The sequence below is a fragment of the Hyalella azteca genome, unplaced genomic scaffold (assembly GCF_000764305.2).
Source record: "Hyalella azteca isolate HAZT.00-mixed unplaced genomic scaffold, Hazt_2.0.2 contig17496, whole genome shotgun sequence".
In the NCBI taxonomy this organism is placed as follows: domain Eukaryota; kingdom Metazoa; phylum Arthropoda; class Malacostraca; order Amphipoda; family Hyalellidae; genus Hyalella; species Hyalella azteca.
The window spans coordinates 210635-227249 of NW_025947278.1; the positions used below are offsets into that span (position 1 = coordinate 210635).

Genomic DNA, 16615 nt, shown 5'->3' on the forward strand with positions numbered 1-16615 from the left:
CATTAGGATTTTTGTGAGCTAAAATTAAGTAATGTTTAAAGTTCATGTCCCCCGAGACTGTTGAGCCAGGTGGAATCAAACTCATGCCTCACGAGCCACAAGAAAGATTCTCGCGTCCCATTTTTTTGCACGGGCATCTTATTTTGGGCATCGCTGGTCCTAATTAAGGAGCTCCTAAACGATCAAGTGGCTTGAGTCATAGGATTGACGTGAGCTTCAATCAATCTTTATCAGGCCTTCAAGCTTTTTTTTAAAGCTCTTTACCATCGGAAAAGAGATCAGTGCGATCCGTATTTAATAAATACTGATTTGGCCTACTTCCTAGAAACATGCGCATCTTTCCATCAATAAAACTTCTTCAATCAAACGGATTCCTACAAGGACAATCATGCATGATCAAGCCGCTTGATCGTTTATGGGCTCCTTAAGTCATTGGAGTGGGAATCAAGTTCTGTTCGACTTGATCATGAGACTTAATCTCACATTGACGAAGAGTATTAAGATAATTATGGAGTAAATCGAGGAACCATATATATATAGCAAAACCATGAAAAAATAATAAAAAGCGTTGCATCATTAGTACTTGTTTATTCACAATCGGTCGAATATCTAAAATCTTGCATGTCACTCCAACATGAGCATCAACATATTAATTACAGGTGAAAAATATCGATTCAAAGTTACATTCCAAACTCGTGCAAGACAGTAACTGGTGGCCGGCGTAGGGCAGTACATCTCTCTCCTTCGACTAATTAGATGGCCCACACATTGGTGGACTTAAAAATCATACCGGAAACGTGAAGAACCATTCACTGCGAAGGCAGACGTTCGCCACGGGCAAAACAAGTGATACTAGTGGAGATTTGATTACCATACAAGTTGTTTTGCCGAAGATGCGAGCGCAACGCCCATGCCGTTGCGGTGGCTCGGTATTAACAGAAGTAGAGTTAGTGAAGGCATGAGGAAGGTATCAACAGCGGATACTAGCGGGGGCAAGACAACAGAACAATGGATGCGCGTGAACGCATAACAACAGTACTTAGGGTGATGTGCGAAGGGATGAACTAAACGAATGCTGGCTGAGGTATGAATGCAGAACAAGTAATGCACGCGATGGTATGATTAAAAGTAGAGTTATTTTAGCGCAGGCGTGACTGTGGCACACGTGATGTAGGCGGAGTCACGGCTGGACAGAATACAACGCGTTGAAGAAAAGCAAGTCAAAATACACGAAACATAAACTAAAAAAAAAAATTGTTAATCGAGAGTAATGACTTATCATACTAAGTCTCTTAAAGCTTGAAATTAAAAGTAGCTAAACAATAAAATTGGGGGACAATATATTTCTGAAGCTCATTCCTTAATGCCATCATATGAGCAAGCTTGAAGGATAAATTGAAATCTCACGCGGTTTGCAATCAAGAAACAAACCAAAATTACCAACTAAGGTTTAAACCTAAATGAGAACTGAAGTGCATAATTTTAGATGTATACACAAAAACGGCATTTCACTGGGCAATGTGATGAAGTAACACATCTTCAGCTGATAGAAAAATCCATGTATCGCCAAACGTATCAGGATCCTTACAAGAAAAGTCAAAATGATCGTTGACCAAAGAGTGAGATTATTAACAGTTTTTGGTATTGTCGTCACAACAAAACTATTCTAATTACTTTCGCCTGTGATTTACAATTGCGTTTGAATGAAATAAAACAATACTACTCGTATTATAATACAGAAACCATCAACCGACAGCTATCTACATCGAACGCCCTCAAAATGGACCTTGTGGGTCCTCGCTAACCTTCTATGATAGCCGATTATACATTTTATTTTCGACGAACATTGGTCATAATTACAAATTATATAGTTTGTGTTTCGCTCAACACGCCTAAAGAAAGACTAAAAAACATCACTGTCAGAACAAACATAAACGAAGAAATACGCAACTGACAAATAGATCTGTTGTCCAACGTCAAATTTTACTTAATTTTTAGGAAATTTTAAGTAGAATTCTTGAACATGTGACCCTGGCGCTAGCAATTCACAGCTGCCACTGTGTGGATTGTAAATACAAAACACTAAAGTATTTATTACGTAACAAGAATACGAAATTTGATCGCTAGCCTAAAATCGTTCCTGAAGGGACAACTGCACACCAAAGTCGAGGTCTCTGATCCCTCGAATAGTGAGGAAGGTGACAACGGCGGGAGAGGTGATTGTGTGAGTTCTGCAGAGGTATACGCGCATCATGAAGCGTTACCATCACAAGCCGTTACCATCACAGCGTCAGGGCTTGAAGTCGTCTGGTCCACCTGAGAGCATGAATCGACGTTCACACACTAAGAATTATGATCAAAAATTCTAAGACAAAATTGATAAATATTTTTTATTGACCATCCATCCCATATAGATTACAAGTGGATAATTTTTTGTCGGTGTTAATCTACTGTAAATAAATAAGGAGGAATATTTTCGTCTTACAGCGGAACACAAACTAAATAATCCGCAGTAGCACTGCTAAAGCAATCAAATTACATCTTCTCCTCAAGTACCAAACATCTAATCAGTACAAAATAAAACGACAGTGACAAATTCAAATAAAATGCAAGTTATTTATCACTTCTCTCCATTAACACATTAAAACTTGAATATTATATTACTTGAAAACTGTCAAAGCATGGTAATCATTGTACTTACAGCAATATTGTAAGAATAATAACCACAATAAGCGATTTAAAACGAGTTTTAGCGCACTGTTCGTGGAGAGCTGCGGACAGACATTTGTCGAGCGTGCATAAAATATTTATCTCTAAATAATTATTTTTTTTTTCAAAGTCTACGGGAAGAGGACATGAACAATGAAGAAGGATCGCACCGATTTCTGGCAAGCGATTGCCTCGAGTTTCTGTTTTTCATCAGTTTAAACATATTAATGAATTAAAATAAAGAGTATATATAAACTCTCTGCAAAATATCATTAGTTAAATATTCGAATTTAACGGTAACTTTAGTTAATAAATCATGACATTGACATTGGAGAAAGTTAATTTATGCGTATACTAATTGTTAATCAAAATGAAAATGATTCTTCAAATTCTCACTTTCAAAGGAAGCGTTGGAGAGCTCGGTGAGTTGGTCAATGACGTGCTGAGCTTCCACAGCGTCCTGGGGCAGGCAGAAGAAAAATAATTTAATGTTTTCACGAGTTTTTTAGAATTAAAAGAAAAACAGAGCATAGCAAGCAACCTTATGTGGCATCGGGTTGAATACTATGGATACCCAACAGTCGATACCCTCGTCCCTAACTGTCGAGACCCTCGTCCCTAACAGTCGAGACCCTCGTCCCTAACACCCTCTTCCCCAACAGTGACCCTCTTCCCTAACAGTCGAGACCCTCGTCCCCAACAGTCGAGACCCTCTTCCCTAACAGTCGAGACCCTCGTCCCCAACAGTCGAGACCCTCTTCCCTAACAGCCGAGACCCTCTTCCCCAACAGTCGAGACCCTCGTCCCCAACAGTCGAGACCCTCGTCCCCAACAGTCGAGACCCTCGTCCCCAACAGTCGATACCCTCGTCCCCAACAGTCGAGACCCTCGTCCCCAACAGTCAACACCCACGTACCCAACAGTCAACACCCACGTACCCAACAGTCAACACCCACGTACCCAACAGTCAACACCCACGTACCCAACAGTCAACACCCACGTAGCCAACAGTCAACACCCATGCCCCCAAGAGTCGAGACCCTCGTCCCCAACAGTCGAGACCCATGCCCCCAACAGTCAAAACCCACGTACCCAACAGTCAACACCCACGTACCCAACAGTCGACACCCATGCCCCCAACAGTCAACACCCACGTACCCAACAGTCAACACCCATGCCCCCAACAACCCCAACAGTCGACACCCATGCCCCCAACAGTCAACACCCATGCCCCCAACAGTCGAGACCCTCGTCCCCTCGTAACCCACATCTTCGAGACTCCTGAGACGTTCCTTCCTCCAGGCGGCGCGCTTCTCAGCGTCGAGTCTGCGCTTGTCTGCGGCCGTTAGCTGCGCGGCCTCCTCTTCCGCGGCCGTCGTCTGCTGCTGCGCTCGCTTCTCAGCGTTCACGGTTCGTACGCGCGGTACGTTTACTCTAAAACATCAACATAAGCTAAAAAAGGCACTTATAAAGTCATGAGAGCTCCACAAACAACGAGCGCTTTATATAACACGCTTTTCACCAACAACGCGCAATAATTCAGTCCGTGTTGGAAGTAATGCGTAAACAAGGTGTCGTAGAATCAGGGCCTCCAGGGCCTCAATGTCCAAATGCCTCCCACAACATTGCGGTTCATTGAAAATTACGGTAAATGTGCCATTGGAACCCATAAATATTTTTATTTGAAAGCCTGAGCATCAAGATCTCACCTCTGAATAGGTTCCTGGTGGTCTTCATTCCTATTCAGAGAAGCCAGCTGTGAAGGGGACAGTTGGCTGCCTCCCAGCTGCTGAGCCAGCTCATCCACCAGCTCGTCATCATCAGTTTTCTCATCGTCATCAGAAAGCTGGTTGAGCATTGGATCCGTCTTGGCCAGCCGCTCTGCACACGAGTTTGTACAATTCTTTAATACTCTTAATGAGCATTATTTAGGCTCAATAATGCTCTTAATGAGCATTATTTATCCTCAATAATGCTCTTAATGAGCATTATTTATGCTCAATAATGCTCATGCAATTCTTCAATTGCTCATGCAATTCTTTAATGCTCAGTCAGCTTCGAGCTCGGAGGTTAGCAAAGGCAATTGGCGGTCCGGGACCCGAACGCCAGCAGTCATATGAGGACTCCATATTTCAGTTAATAAAATAAAATCACAAAATGTATTTTGTGATCATTACCATCCGGACACTCTACTCATTTTTTCTCTTTATCAGACGTGAGCGAACTTCGGCCCGTGAGCGGCATGCGGTCCGTCAGACATTACTCGGCCTCAGCGCTTGCACGTGTTGCATTCCTATTTGTATTTAATTTTCTTATTAAGAGTTCATAAATTTTTAATCGGTTCCACTTTTCTAGAACATTTACATACTCCTCGTTGAATACGACGGTACTATGTTGCCTACATCGATGTTTCAATTAATTGTTCGATTATGAAAAAGGGTGTTCTTTTTGAAACATCTTAGTCTTCAAAAAAAAAAAAAAACACTTTCCAGCCCATGATTAATATTTAATTCATTTTTTTTCCAATTCGTGTATATGTGGAACTTGCTAAGCAGAAAAATTTCATACGAATTGGAACCATGCAGAGAAATAAGCACTTTTATCCGATACTTTCTACAGCATAATTTCAGCAAGAGCTTTCATGTAAGATTGTTAATAAATTCTAGTTCCATTCAAGTTACTTGCAAGGAGTACTAATTTTTCTGGAGGAGCTTCATCAAATATATCTTAGTTTTATTGACGCTCGACAACGAACTAATTTAATTTCAAACGGTCATCTAAATTCGACTGCTTCAACACGACTGATAGAAGAGACAGCTAATATTGAATAACTACCCTCTACAGAATACTAGCTTTACAGAATAAGGCAGTCTCCTCTGATATTTTCTCCAGCACGTGCGTACATGTGAACTCACTCTAACAATTAGTACTTCATAACTTCGGCTTCTGACTACTAAAGAGGAACAATATTAAAGGAAACAATATCTAAATGGCATTAAGTTGAAAATTCCTGAACCAGCGTGATGAGAGTAAATCGATACACTCTGGTGAGATGCAGCGAACCATTCATAAGTATGATGAGGGTGGTAGAGAAACTCTATCGTTCTGGAAGGTAAAAATCACCAACTAAATAGTCTGATAAATTTCCGTATTAATTTGAAGACATAGCAGCCTAAACTCACCTTCATACTCCTTCATCCTGTTAATTTCATCAGGACTCAGATACGAGAACGTCTTCTTCTCTGCAGGCGGGAAACGAGCGAACGTCAACTCAAAGTAAAGTGCACACATGATGATAGGTGAAGAACACGTATAATAATTAGGTTTAAAATAAATCTATAATCAATACCATAAACAAGGTGAAAAATAAAAGATAAAATTATTAATGGAAAGTATTAATGAGACTTTCAATTAAAGAACGCAAACAGAAAAATAATTCTTAAAAATCATCATCAGTTTTATTTTTTATTTTTTCATTTTATTCCAGTCTAATTTCTGACGCAGAAATGTTGGGACGTAATTCTGTCGATGCAAAGATTTACAGAATGGCTACAATTCCCGTTCCCACGCGAGACAGTGACTCCTACAAATGATTATTTTAACAGTGCGGTGTTAACCCGGAATAAAATAAAATGAGACCCAATCCAATAAAATGAGACCCAATCCAATAAAATGAGACCCAATCCTAAATCCTTAGAGACCCAATAATATTCTAACTTTCAAGCCAAACAAAAAGTTTAATTCGCGAAATCAAGAACAAGAAGAAAATTGATAATAATAATAACCCACTGGTCTTCAATGAAACCTGCATTTAAGGACTACTTCCGCTCAACTATGCTAATATCCTACTAATGAATGTACACAACCTGAGAAATTATCTTCATCGTATCCAACGTTCCAGAAGCATAAATTAACAATGTAGGAGCCATAAAAAAATAATGCACTACTACCCGAAAGGTCCCGCGTTACACAGACATAATCATGTAAAGTATTGCGTCAGGTTAAATATGACGCTAAATTATTGTTCTTAGGTCCCACCTTTTGGATGCTTCTCACTCATCTCCTCCTCGAAGAACTTCATCTTCTCTTTGAGGGTCATCCTGTGCGGCGAGATGACGGGCGACTTATCAGGCGCCTGACCACGGCAACATTTTAATGAAGGCTACTTAGTAAGGCATAACTGAACCATAGTTCAGGTAGGAATATCATTATGTCCCATTTATTTGGCAATTACTGACTATCGCTGTTCAGGTAGGAATATCATTATGTCGCATTTATTTGGTAATTACTGACTATCGCTAAGTCAGTGACTGAATATCACGTCAGCTACTGACTATCGCAGGGCACTAACAGGTACACAATCAAGGCAATTGGTTAATGTTGGTTAATTTGCAGGTCGTGAAACATAACTTCGTAACAACTAACCTATTGTTCGAATGTCAATGTAAACATAAGAACGCACTTGAGAGCGCAACCCTCCGCTGCACTATCTTTTACAGTCATAATTTTAATCTCCGTATTCTAAGCGTTAAATTTCAGAGCATCCAAGATAATCATTGCTGACTGTAGACTTGCTCTCAGAGTTCCCTTCATCTCATCATACAAGGGCAATTGACTTATTGAGAACAGTTCACTCACTCCCAATATGCTTTTCTACTAAGTGGAAAACCAATCGTCACGCGACCTAGAAGTCCTTTTCGAATACAAAGTATTTTCTGGGTAGATTTTTGCTAGGAATTTTCGGGCCCGAGTCATGAATATAAATAATAAATATTTCATGAAGCGAAAAGAAACCTGCGTCGTATCAATGAAGTTGACCATTTCAAGTGCCAACTGAAAACACTATTTTCATCATAATAATAGCAAAAAATATTTTAATTAAACAAAAAAATATTGTACTTTACTTCTGTGAACCGCGAATTTCCCTAAACGTGCAAATAATCAATCATCTGGATGCGTCGAACTGGAAAATGATTTTACTTGTCATTACTAAATAAGTGCAGCAAATCAACTCCTGCTTCTCGAAAATAATCTCATCTAATCTATCGAGTTTTTAGATTATATATGATCCAAGAAATCCTGCATATCGCAGACCGTTGAACGTAAAGCAAGAATGAATTTTACAAACACGACATACGGTACGACGTGGCAAAAAAAGTCTGAGACATAAAGGCGTAGTAAAAAAATCAGTTAAAAATCCCCAAGCATAACTGCTGAAATCAAGTGAAAAATAATCAAAGCTAGCTAATAACTAGACAAAAATCCTAAATAATCACAAGCTTATGAGATAAATAGAAAGAATGAAACAAAAGGCAAAATAGGCACGTATACTTAGCGTTCAATCAAGCAGTACAAACCATTTAATCTAAGAGCTAAACTTAACAAAGTAAACAAGACACCGCAAACCCAAAGCCCGTCATTCCAAAACATAAACAAAGAAACGAGCATTTTTGGCAAGCGGAAAATGGAGGCCAGGCACGTGAAATCGGATAACAAAAACTTCACACTAACGTTTTGAGGCTCTTACTTCCTGGTCCAGAACTCGCACATAAAATCACAAAAACACATCACACTTATTAACCAAAATGACAGGCTTCGATTAATTTTATAGCTGCAAGGATTATATCTAATTTGCTTTATCTCCTATATTAATAAGTTAAAAAATTTAAAATGCAGTTGTATTTGAATTAAATATGCCGACAAATTTTATGTTTATGGCTTCGTTTTTCTGAATTATTGTTTGGTCTTACAGCTTGCAGCCATGGTTACTTTGTTTTCACACTAACAGAGACTGCACTTTAAAAGAGACTAGACAAAATGAAGCCTTGAAGCACTTTTTGTCTATCATTGCCCCATGAATTAGGCTACTCTCAATGAAGGAAGGCGGAACCAATAGAATAAATTCAATGGAAATCTAAAAACCGCGTGCACATGCGTTCACATGAGTAATCGGCATAATAGAAGTAGACCCGTATGTAGAAAATGTAAGCATGCGTAACAATAAACACAAATTCTACCATCTCTGAGGCGGAAAAATTAAACCGTAGAGGGAAAATGCATAAGAATGTTCAATATGAAGCTGCTAAAAAAAACACGAACTGTAAAAAATTTTACAAATTTAATATAATGAGATGAGAACTTATCATGACATCCATCTTGAGAGTGCCGTCTGGCAGAAAGCCACGGAGACTCGCCTTTCAGAAGGAAAGCCATTACCAGGAAATAAAACCATTATCAGGAAAACCGGATAATATAACTAATGTTTTACGGCTCTCCACATTGCTAGTGGTGTCAAAAATTTGGATACCACAGATATTAGGGAAAAAAGTTAAAAGTTCACCACAAATTTTGTTGGGAGGTGCGAAGTCCGGTGTTCCTATTTGTACTAACCGTTGTAAAAAAAAGGAGACGTGGAAAGCGATATCATATAGAAAAATGGTTGAGATTCCCTTAATTAAACGAAACTATAAAGACCTATATCTATTAAAGTTGAGGTAGGAAGAGTAACTTATCGCAGTAGAGACAGCGCTGCAAAGTGTGGCCGGGCCGTCTTGAGAACCTACAGTGACAAGAGATCAATCGAGTTTGGGGCGAGAGCTGAAACTAACTAACAACGGCTTAGGTGTACACGAAAAAATAGAGAACAGTAGGGCTTGGAACGGAAGAGGTGGCGGCTGTTTAAATCAAGTTAATATTCTTCTTTACAAATATTACCTCGATTTACGTACTTCTAGGGCAGTAGGAGTGACATTTGGCCATTCAGATCCACCAGCTGATCAACATAATGGAGCTGTTTCTACTTTGAAATTATTCTCGTCAACGATAAAATGGCAATTTGCGGACTTATAAAGGCTAATATATATAATATATAATATACTAATATTTGACACGCTGCATTCCCAACTCCGTCATGCGTGGAGGAAAATTATACCGGATAAGGTTGCAATTTCCCTGGTAAGGAAATATATTCTCTCAATTTTTCCACATTAGCAACCCAACGCTATGAATCCAGCTCATCCAGACGAGATCTATATACTTACAAGTGATCAAAACATAATGAAATTCGTCGTCTATTTTATTTCATTCTCAGTAAGTACTCTCTAGTTTACGAAGAGGGAAAATACGCAAGATCCTCAACTAGTTCAAATCTTTACGACGATTTGCCTGCATAAAATAACGGAGCCAAGCGCGCACGCTGAAACGACATACAGTACAACGAAGATCAGGACAGTGAAAGACCGTTGAAATCATGAGAATATAGATGTATACAGAGTCATTTGGAAGTTCTGACAAAATACATTACACTGTTACACCCTCAACAATAAAGTTAATATAGTAGAAAAGTAATTTATGATATACAACATTTACATGACGACAATCTAAGACCCCCTGGAGACTTTGTGGGCATGAGAAGGGAAGAGAAGGGAGAGGAATGGGGCTAAAAAAAAAGGAACAAGAGGCATAAAGCAGCGGGAAGAAGTACAAAATAGATGCTGATGGAATGAAATAAGAAGGCCTAGGGTAGGAGTAAGGGAAGGCAATGAAGAAAGAATTATTGAAAGAATGAATATGAGATAAGGATGGAAGTAGTAACTAACAAAAACAAGAGAGTAATGACTCATAGAAAAATAGAAGCGTAGTATAAAATGAATAATAAGGATATGAAGGTGATAAATTAGAGTAGGTAGTATGGCAGTAGTATAGGAAGGAAGGCAGTAGCTGGCAATGTGACATCATTGTACGGCAGCGGCGGGCGCAGTAGCGGCGGCCTGCAACAGAAGCAGCCACGAGTTAGAGGAACAACCCGCCTGTCTGTCCCGCACGCCTGTACACGCTTAGATGGCAACCACCTCAACCACAGGCAAACCATTTACAATTAAATACCGCGTACGAATATAAAAGCGAGCTCAGTACATCAGATACGCAATAATTTACATACATGGACAGGACACAAGGTAAAAGCTTTAATCTCATTATCAGCGTTAACCATACACCATGGTCCCAACGTTACAATCAATGTATCCCAACATAAGTTAATCATGTAACAGTACGACAGGCTCAACAAAGTTAATATACCATAGCCCCAATAGCGTAAACAATATACGTTATGCCAAACAACGTCAATAATGCACCGTAAACCCCGAAATCATTTTCTGAAACGTGACCTCTTCCTTTGTCGTAAAAAAACTTGTTTAATAGAGCGTGCTTCAACAAATTTAGCTACTTGAGATGTTGAAATACTGTGCTGCTCACAGCATTTTTTTACAAAAAAAAAAGTTGTTTACATAAACAATTTTACAGTTGAATGACAACTATTTGAGGGGAAAACTAAGCTTCAATGGAGATTAAATTTGAATACGAATTACCAAGTTGAAAATTATACGGTCGATTACATAGAACGCAGTTGATACACGAGGAACATAACAAACTTGTAAGGAATGCAGTTCACAAGAATAAATTATGCTGCAGAAATACAATACTACAGAGACCTACTGCAATAAGAAAAAAACGGCAAGATCAGAGGTCACATTACAAAAAAAATACCGTTAAAGCATCAGCTTGTACAGTAGAGTAACTACAAGTCGCACTGACCGGTGGCTGCAGCTGCTGCTGTTGGCCGAGCACGACGGTGGTGGTCTTAGCATCGCCTCTCGTGAGCGCCGGCGCTGCCTCCTCCGCTAGCTGCTCTGCCGCACGCACCACATCCAGAACCTGGTAATGACACAGCACATCAACTCTGACGCCATGGCACCTGGCCACGGTACAGCACATCAACTCTGGCGCCATGGCACCTGGTCACGGTACAGCACATCAACTCTGGCGCCATGGCACCTGGTCATGACACAGCACATCAACTCTGGCGTCTGGTGCCATGACACCTGGTCACGCACGGCAATTGACTGGCTACATGTAACTGATTGACGAGCTTCGTTCAAAACTTAGATGGTAGCACAATGACAAATTTACGATGTTACAATTATGGTATCGGGATCACGGAGTTTGTATCGCTCATAGTACCCAAAAATATAATGTTTTTCTTTTCAATACCAATTATGGGCCTGAACGTAAGCGAGTACCTCATGTGAGCAGTGAGGGGTATCATCGAAGTAAGTTGCGTTTCAACTACCCAATAGTTATTACTGATTCAAGCAAATAATTTTATAATACTGTACATGGTCAACTAAAAAATGAATTTAATAAAAAGATATGACAAATACGGTACTAAAATTTCATAAATTCGGACCTGCTGCGGACTTGCATGTTCTTCTGATTCGTTTCTTTCGAGAGAGCAGACGGACTGACTGGCCGAGCGGGAGTCGTTGCCCAGTCTCCCTTCCACCTTCAGCTGCTGAGACTGTCAGGCAATAGGATTAGTGAATAGTATTCGTTTGAAAAGTACTTTTTAAAGACAACACATAAAGCAAAAATATTTTTTCACGGCACAAAAAAAATTAAAAGCGCCAGTAAATTAAACGTATCTGCTCCACTGGCGAAAAAATCATGACTGCGGGAAGAGATGTTGTCATCCTGGATGCCAAGGCATTTTTGAATTGAGTCGAGTGATAAAAGTTTGATTTAGAGATGATTACAGAATCAAAGAATACCAGCTACGCAAGAGTAGCAAGCATGAACATAGGATTACGTGTTTTTGGATTTGAGCACTGCTCTGTGACCGAATAAAATTAAATGCGAGCTAGAAATGAACACGAATAAGATACGATTGCGGCCGTATCCCAGATACTCACGAGGTGATGGCCGTATCCCAGACACTCACGAAGTGATGGTCGTATCCCAGACACTCACGAGGTGATGGCCGTATCCCAGACACTCACGAGGTGATGGCCGTATCCCAGACACTCACGAGGTGATGGTCGTAGCCGTCGCAGACGACGAGGCGTATGGTGGTGCCGGCAGAGCGCATCGTCGTGACGGCCTCGTCGTGCGTGCAGCCCAGCAGGGAGCTCTCGTTGAACTCTAAGATGCGCTGGCCAACCTGCACCAACGCGAGGTAAAGTTAAACAGAATGAATAATGTTTAAATAATTTACATTTATTTATACATACCTTTGTACTGAATACCACTCGTTATCACAGGAACACTTCACGCGAGTTCAAGTTAAAAAGAATGAATTATATTTAAATAATTCAGATTAATTAATACATACCTTTGTACTGAATACTGGTTATCACAGGAACACTTTAGTTTTAAGTTCCATCAAACATCCAAGGAGTTGAGTTTTCAGCCTTAGTTCAGAACATCAACTGAAACGTGCTAATATTCAGAACACTTTGCGTCAAGCAATTTATTATATAACATTCACTAAAGCAAATTGCTAAGGAGTAATCAGACATTGTGAGAAGAAAGATTATGATTTAAACATATAGAATTATAACAGCGTCTTACGTGCAAACGTCCATCTCTGTTAGCTGCTCCAGAAGCATTTATTTTTGATATAAATATTCCCTCATCAGTTTTATTGAAGGGGTTGCCTGGCGTGCCTCCAACGCCGCCCTTAATGTTCATGCCCAGGCGCTCTCCAGGCACCTTCTTAATGATCACCTCCTGCACACAACAAATATAAGAGATACACAACGAAGATAATAGATACACAACGAAGATAAGCATTCAAGGCGATTCTTCACATCGGCCGCAAACGTGTGCGTGAAGTAAGGTCGTTTATGACGGTCGTACTACTCAACGGAACTGCAATGGGTCAATGTTACTGGTAATTTGAAAGTTTAACAGATGTTAACAGATAGATTTTAACTTTGATTGCATTCGAATTTTCTTTTTCCTGTGCTCGAGATTTTTATAAACGTAGGATGTGACTTGAATTTTCCAATTTAATAAAAACGTACCAGTGTTTTATTGTAACCCTCTCTCTGTACGATTTTTGCCATAAGCTATTTCATACGAAAACTCGTAAACGCAAATACTCAGAGTAAAGCCTCAGATGCTGCGGTCGCAACCTGACTGAATTAAGGAGATTGCAGATCAATAATAAAATTATAATAATGAAACCTTCAATCACTTCAAATTTATACGACCTAATCAATGCAATACAGTAACAAGTACAGTTACAAACAAATTCAGCGAATCTTAGCAATTTAAAAACTTAGTAACATTCGTTTCTGATTAAAAAATGTTCAAATATAACAACAGCCTCTCATTAAAATCTAAATATTTTACCCAAGTATAACGAGTCGCCAATCCCAAATACAAGCATATAACTCAATTACTTGGTGTTTCGCATCATTGATAAGATAGAGCAAGCCTATACAGTCAAAACTTCATTAAAGTACGAGATAAAGGCCTTCTAGGAAAGAAATAGCAATTTAACATAGCGCATCTTGAAACACAGTATTTCTTTCACTACGAAGTGAAGAGACCATGGCACTGACCATTAGTCCCCGAGGCTGAGGATCATGGCGTACGGTGAGACGGATCTGGTGAGGAGGCTGCAGCAGCGCTAGGACGGCTTCTTGGTGCGTCGCGTTGCTCATGTCCACGCCGTCCACCGCCAGGATGCGGTCACCCATGCGCAGCCGCCCTGTGCGGTGCGCCGACCCCCCCGCCGTGATCTGACCACATGGTGCGTCATCAGATTGACAATCACGTAACTACTAGTTATAAAAAGTGGTTTATCAGATGAACATTGTTACAAGAGATTTATTTATCAGATGGACGATGTTACAAGAGCTTTATTTATCAGATGGACATTGTTACAAGAGATTTATTTATTAGATGAACGTTGTAACAAAAGCTTTATTTATCAGATGGACATTGTCACACGAGCTTTTATTTATCAGATGAACGTTGTAACAAGAGCTTTATTTATCAGATGAACGTTGTAACAAGAGCTTTATTTATCAGATGAACGTTGTAACAAGAGCTTTATTTATCAGATGAACGTTGTTACAAGAGCTTTATTTATCAGATGGTCATTGTTAGAATAGCGTACATAGCTGATTGATAAGAATGAGCATTGGTGATGGCAGCGTATTTTCAGTCATAAATGGTTTAATTACATGAATAAGAAAGAACAACTAAACGAATAGCAGATATTCTCATGGTCTGGGCATTATTCTATTATCTCAGGTTCACTTCTTACAGCTAACGAGCTTCAAAAAAGGAACTTTGACATTACAATGCGGGGTCTCACTTTGGATATGTAAATGCCAGGGTCGTCGACTGAAGACCCGAACGGCATGCAGAAATGGTCGGACCCGCCGATGATGCTGAGGCCCATTGGTCCTCCGTCCTTCTCCAATATCACGTCCTGCACAACACGATTCATTGCAGTTACACGGTACATGACAGCTACACGGTACCTCACAGCTGCACGGTACCTAACTGCTGAACGGTACCTCACAGCTACACGGTACCTAACTGCTGAACGGTACCTCACAGCTGCTCAGTACATGACAGCTACAGGATACCTCACAGCTACACGGTACCTCACAGTTACGCGGTACCTCAAAGCTACACGGTATCTCACAGCTACATGATACATGACAGCAACATGGCGCATCACAGCTGCATGGGACATGACAGCAACAAGGAAGCTAGAAGCAGCTAGATACCTAATAGCGAGATGGTACCTTAAAGCAGCAGCACAAACTAACTCATAGCGCCATCTTTTTCCGGCAACAATCACACAAAAGCAACGTATCTATAAAGTCTCATACACTGGATGGTTACATCAATATTTAAATTGGAAATAAATAAAGTTTGTTCAACACATACAAAGAAATTCTAATTTCATAGTATTAAAATTCTTGAAGGTGGCCGAGAATAAGCACAAGTTATAACGTAAGAGGAATATTCTAGAAATATTAATGACGCACTAAGTTGCTCATGCATTTACATTAAAGACGAAGACCGGAGGTCACACGAGAGGCGACACAAACAGTCGTAAGAAAGTAAATCAATTAAGTCGCAAGCGATTTAAAATCAAGAAGATTCGAGTTCTAAGATATGCTATCCAGGCGAACGCTTTAGAAGAGAACTGTTAGCAAGTAGACGTTTGCACAGCAGAGGAAACAATACATCAAGCAATACACAAGCGAACAAATCCAGGCAGGAACCCAAAGCTCTAAAGCGATGCCCAGCACTTCAGCCAACACATACTATTGTACCAGACGTACGATTCATCAGCAGAGCGAGAACATGACGCGATAGAAGTTGACAAAGCAGTTACAGGCTAACAGGCTTTGAATTTGGGAGGATGCGCGCTGCAGAATGCTAAGCTTAATGCATTTCGAAGAATGAACCGAAAAAAATGGGCGCAGCGCTATGCATACTCCAAGCAAATATATATTTCATTAGAACAAATATATTGGGGAAAATCCGAATAGCAAGAGGCTGTAGTGCATTCGAAAATAAAATTACAAATAAAACGGTTCAAAAATGTGTTCATGTATTTCAATTAATTCAGATTTTAAATATAATCTAGTTACGATATAATTATTATATAAATATAGATATGATCCATTTAGATATGATATATGTAGTTTGATTTAGTAATGAAACATCGTTTTACGAGAAAAAAAATGCATAAAAATAAGAGACTCTATTTAGAGTACATAATTATTCTCAAAAAACCCTTTCTCTAACTACAACTGGTTTCTACCAAATGGTAGACACGTTCTAATATTCCACTATATGTTGATAAAAACCTGTAAGAAAATATTCTTGAATATTCTAAGTAATATTTATATAAGCCGTTGAATTTGGGACATAAATCAAATGATTGCAAGGAAATTTGCATTCGCTGGTTAAACCATAATAAGTAGACAGCTAGCGAGGAGATCAAAAAGGCGCTTTCTGAAACAGCGGCAATAACAGCAAAAGGATTCTTATTATAAAAATATAACTCAGTACTCAGTGCAGTGAGTGACAGAGA

General features: G+C 39.6%; 1 protein-coding gene across 3 annotated transcripts in view; it reads right to left on the bottom strand.

Moving 5' to 3' along the window:
- Positions 1-573: 573 nt before the first annotated feature.
- Positions 574-16615, bottom strand: part of LOC108677275 (protein lap4) — a 36378-nt gene continuing 20336 nt past the window's right edge. For 2 of the 3 annotated variants that reach the window (XM_047885294.1, XM_047885295.1), the window contains 12 exons: positions 14873-14989; positions 14112-14291; positions 13114-13272; positions 12572-12703; positions 11954-12064; positions 11302-11421; positions 6748-6844; positions 5892-5951; positions 4419-4590; positions 3978-4143; positions 3106-3169; positions 574-2316 (listed from right to left, as the gene is read on the bottom strand). In XM_047885294.1, coding sequence (XP_047741250.1) covers positions 2291-2316; positions 3106-3169; positions 3978-4143; positions 4419-4590; positions 5892-5951; positions 6748-6844; positions 11302-11421; positions 11954-12064; positions 12572-12703; positions 13114-13272; positions 14112-14291; positions 14873-14989 — 1404 coding nt within the window. In that variant the 3' untranslated portion in view covers positions 574-2290. Of the gene's footprint in view, positions 2317-3105; positions 3170-3977; positions 4144-4418; positions 4591-5891; positions 5952-6747; positions 6845-8022; positions 10479-11301; positions 11422-11953; positions 12065-12571; positions 12704-13113; positions 13273-14111; positions 14292-14872; positions 14990-16615 lie in introns of those variants that run through there. The other variant, XM_047885296.1, reaches the window with a different exon arrangement.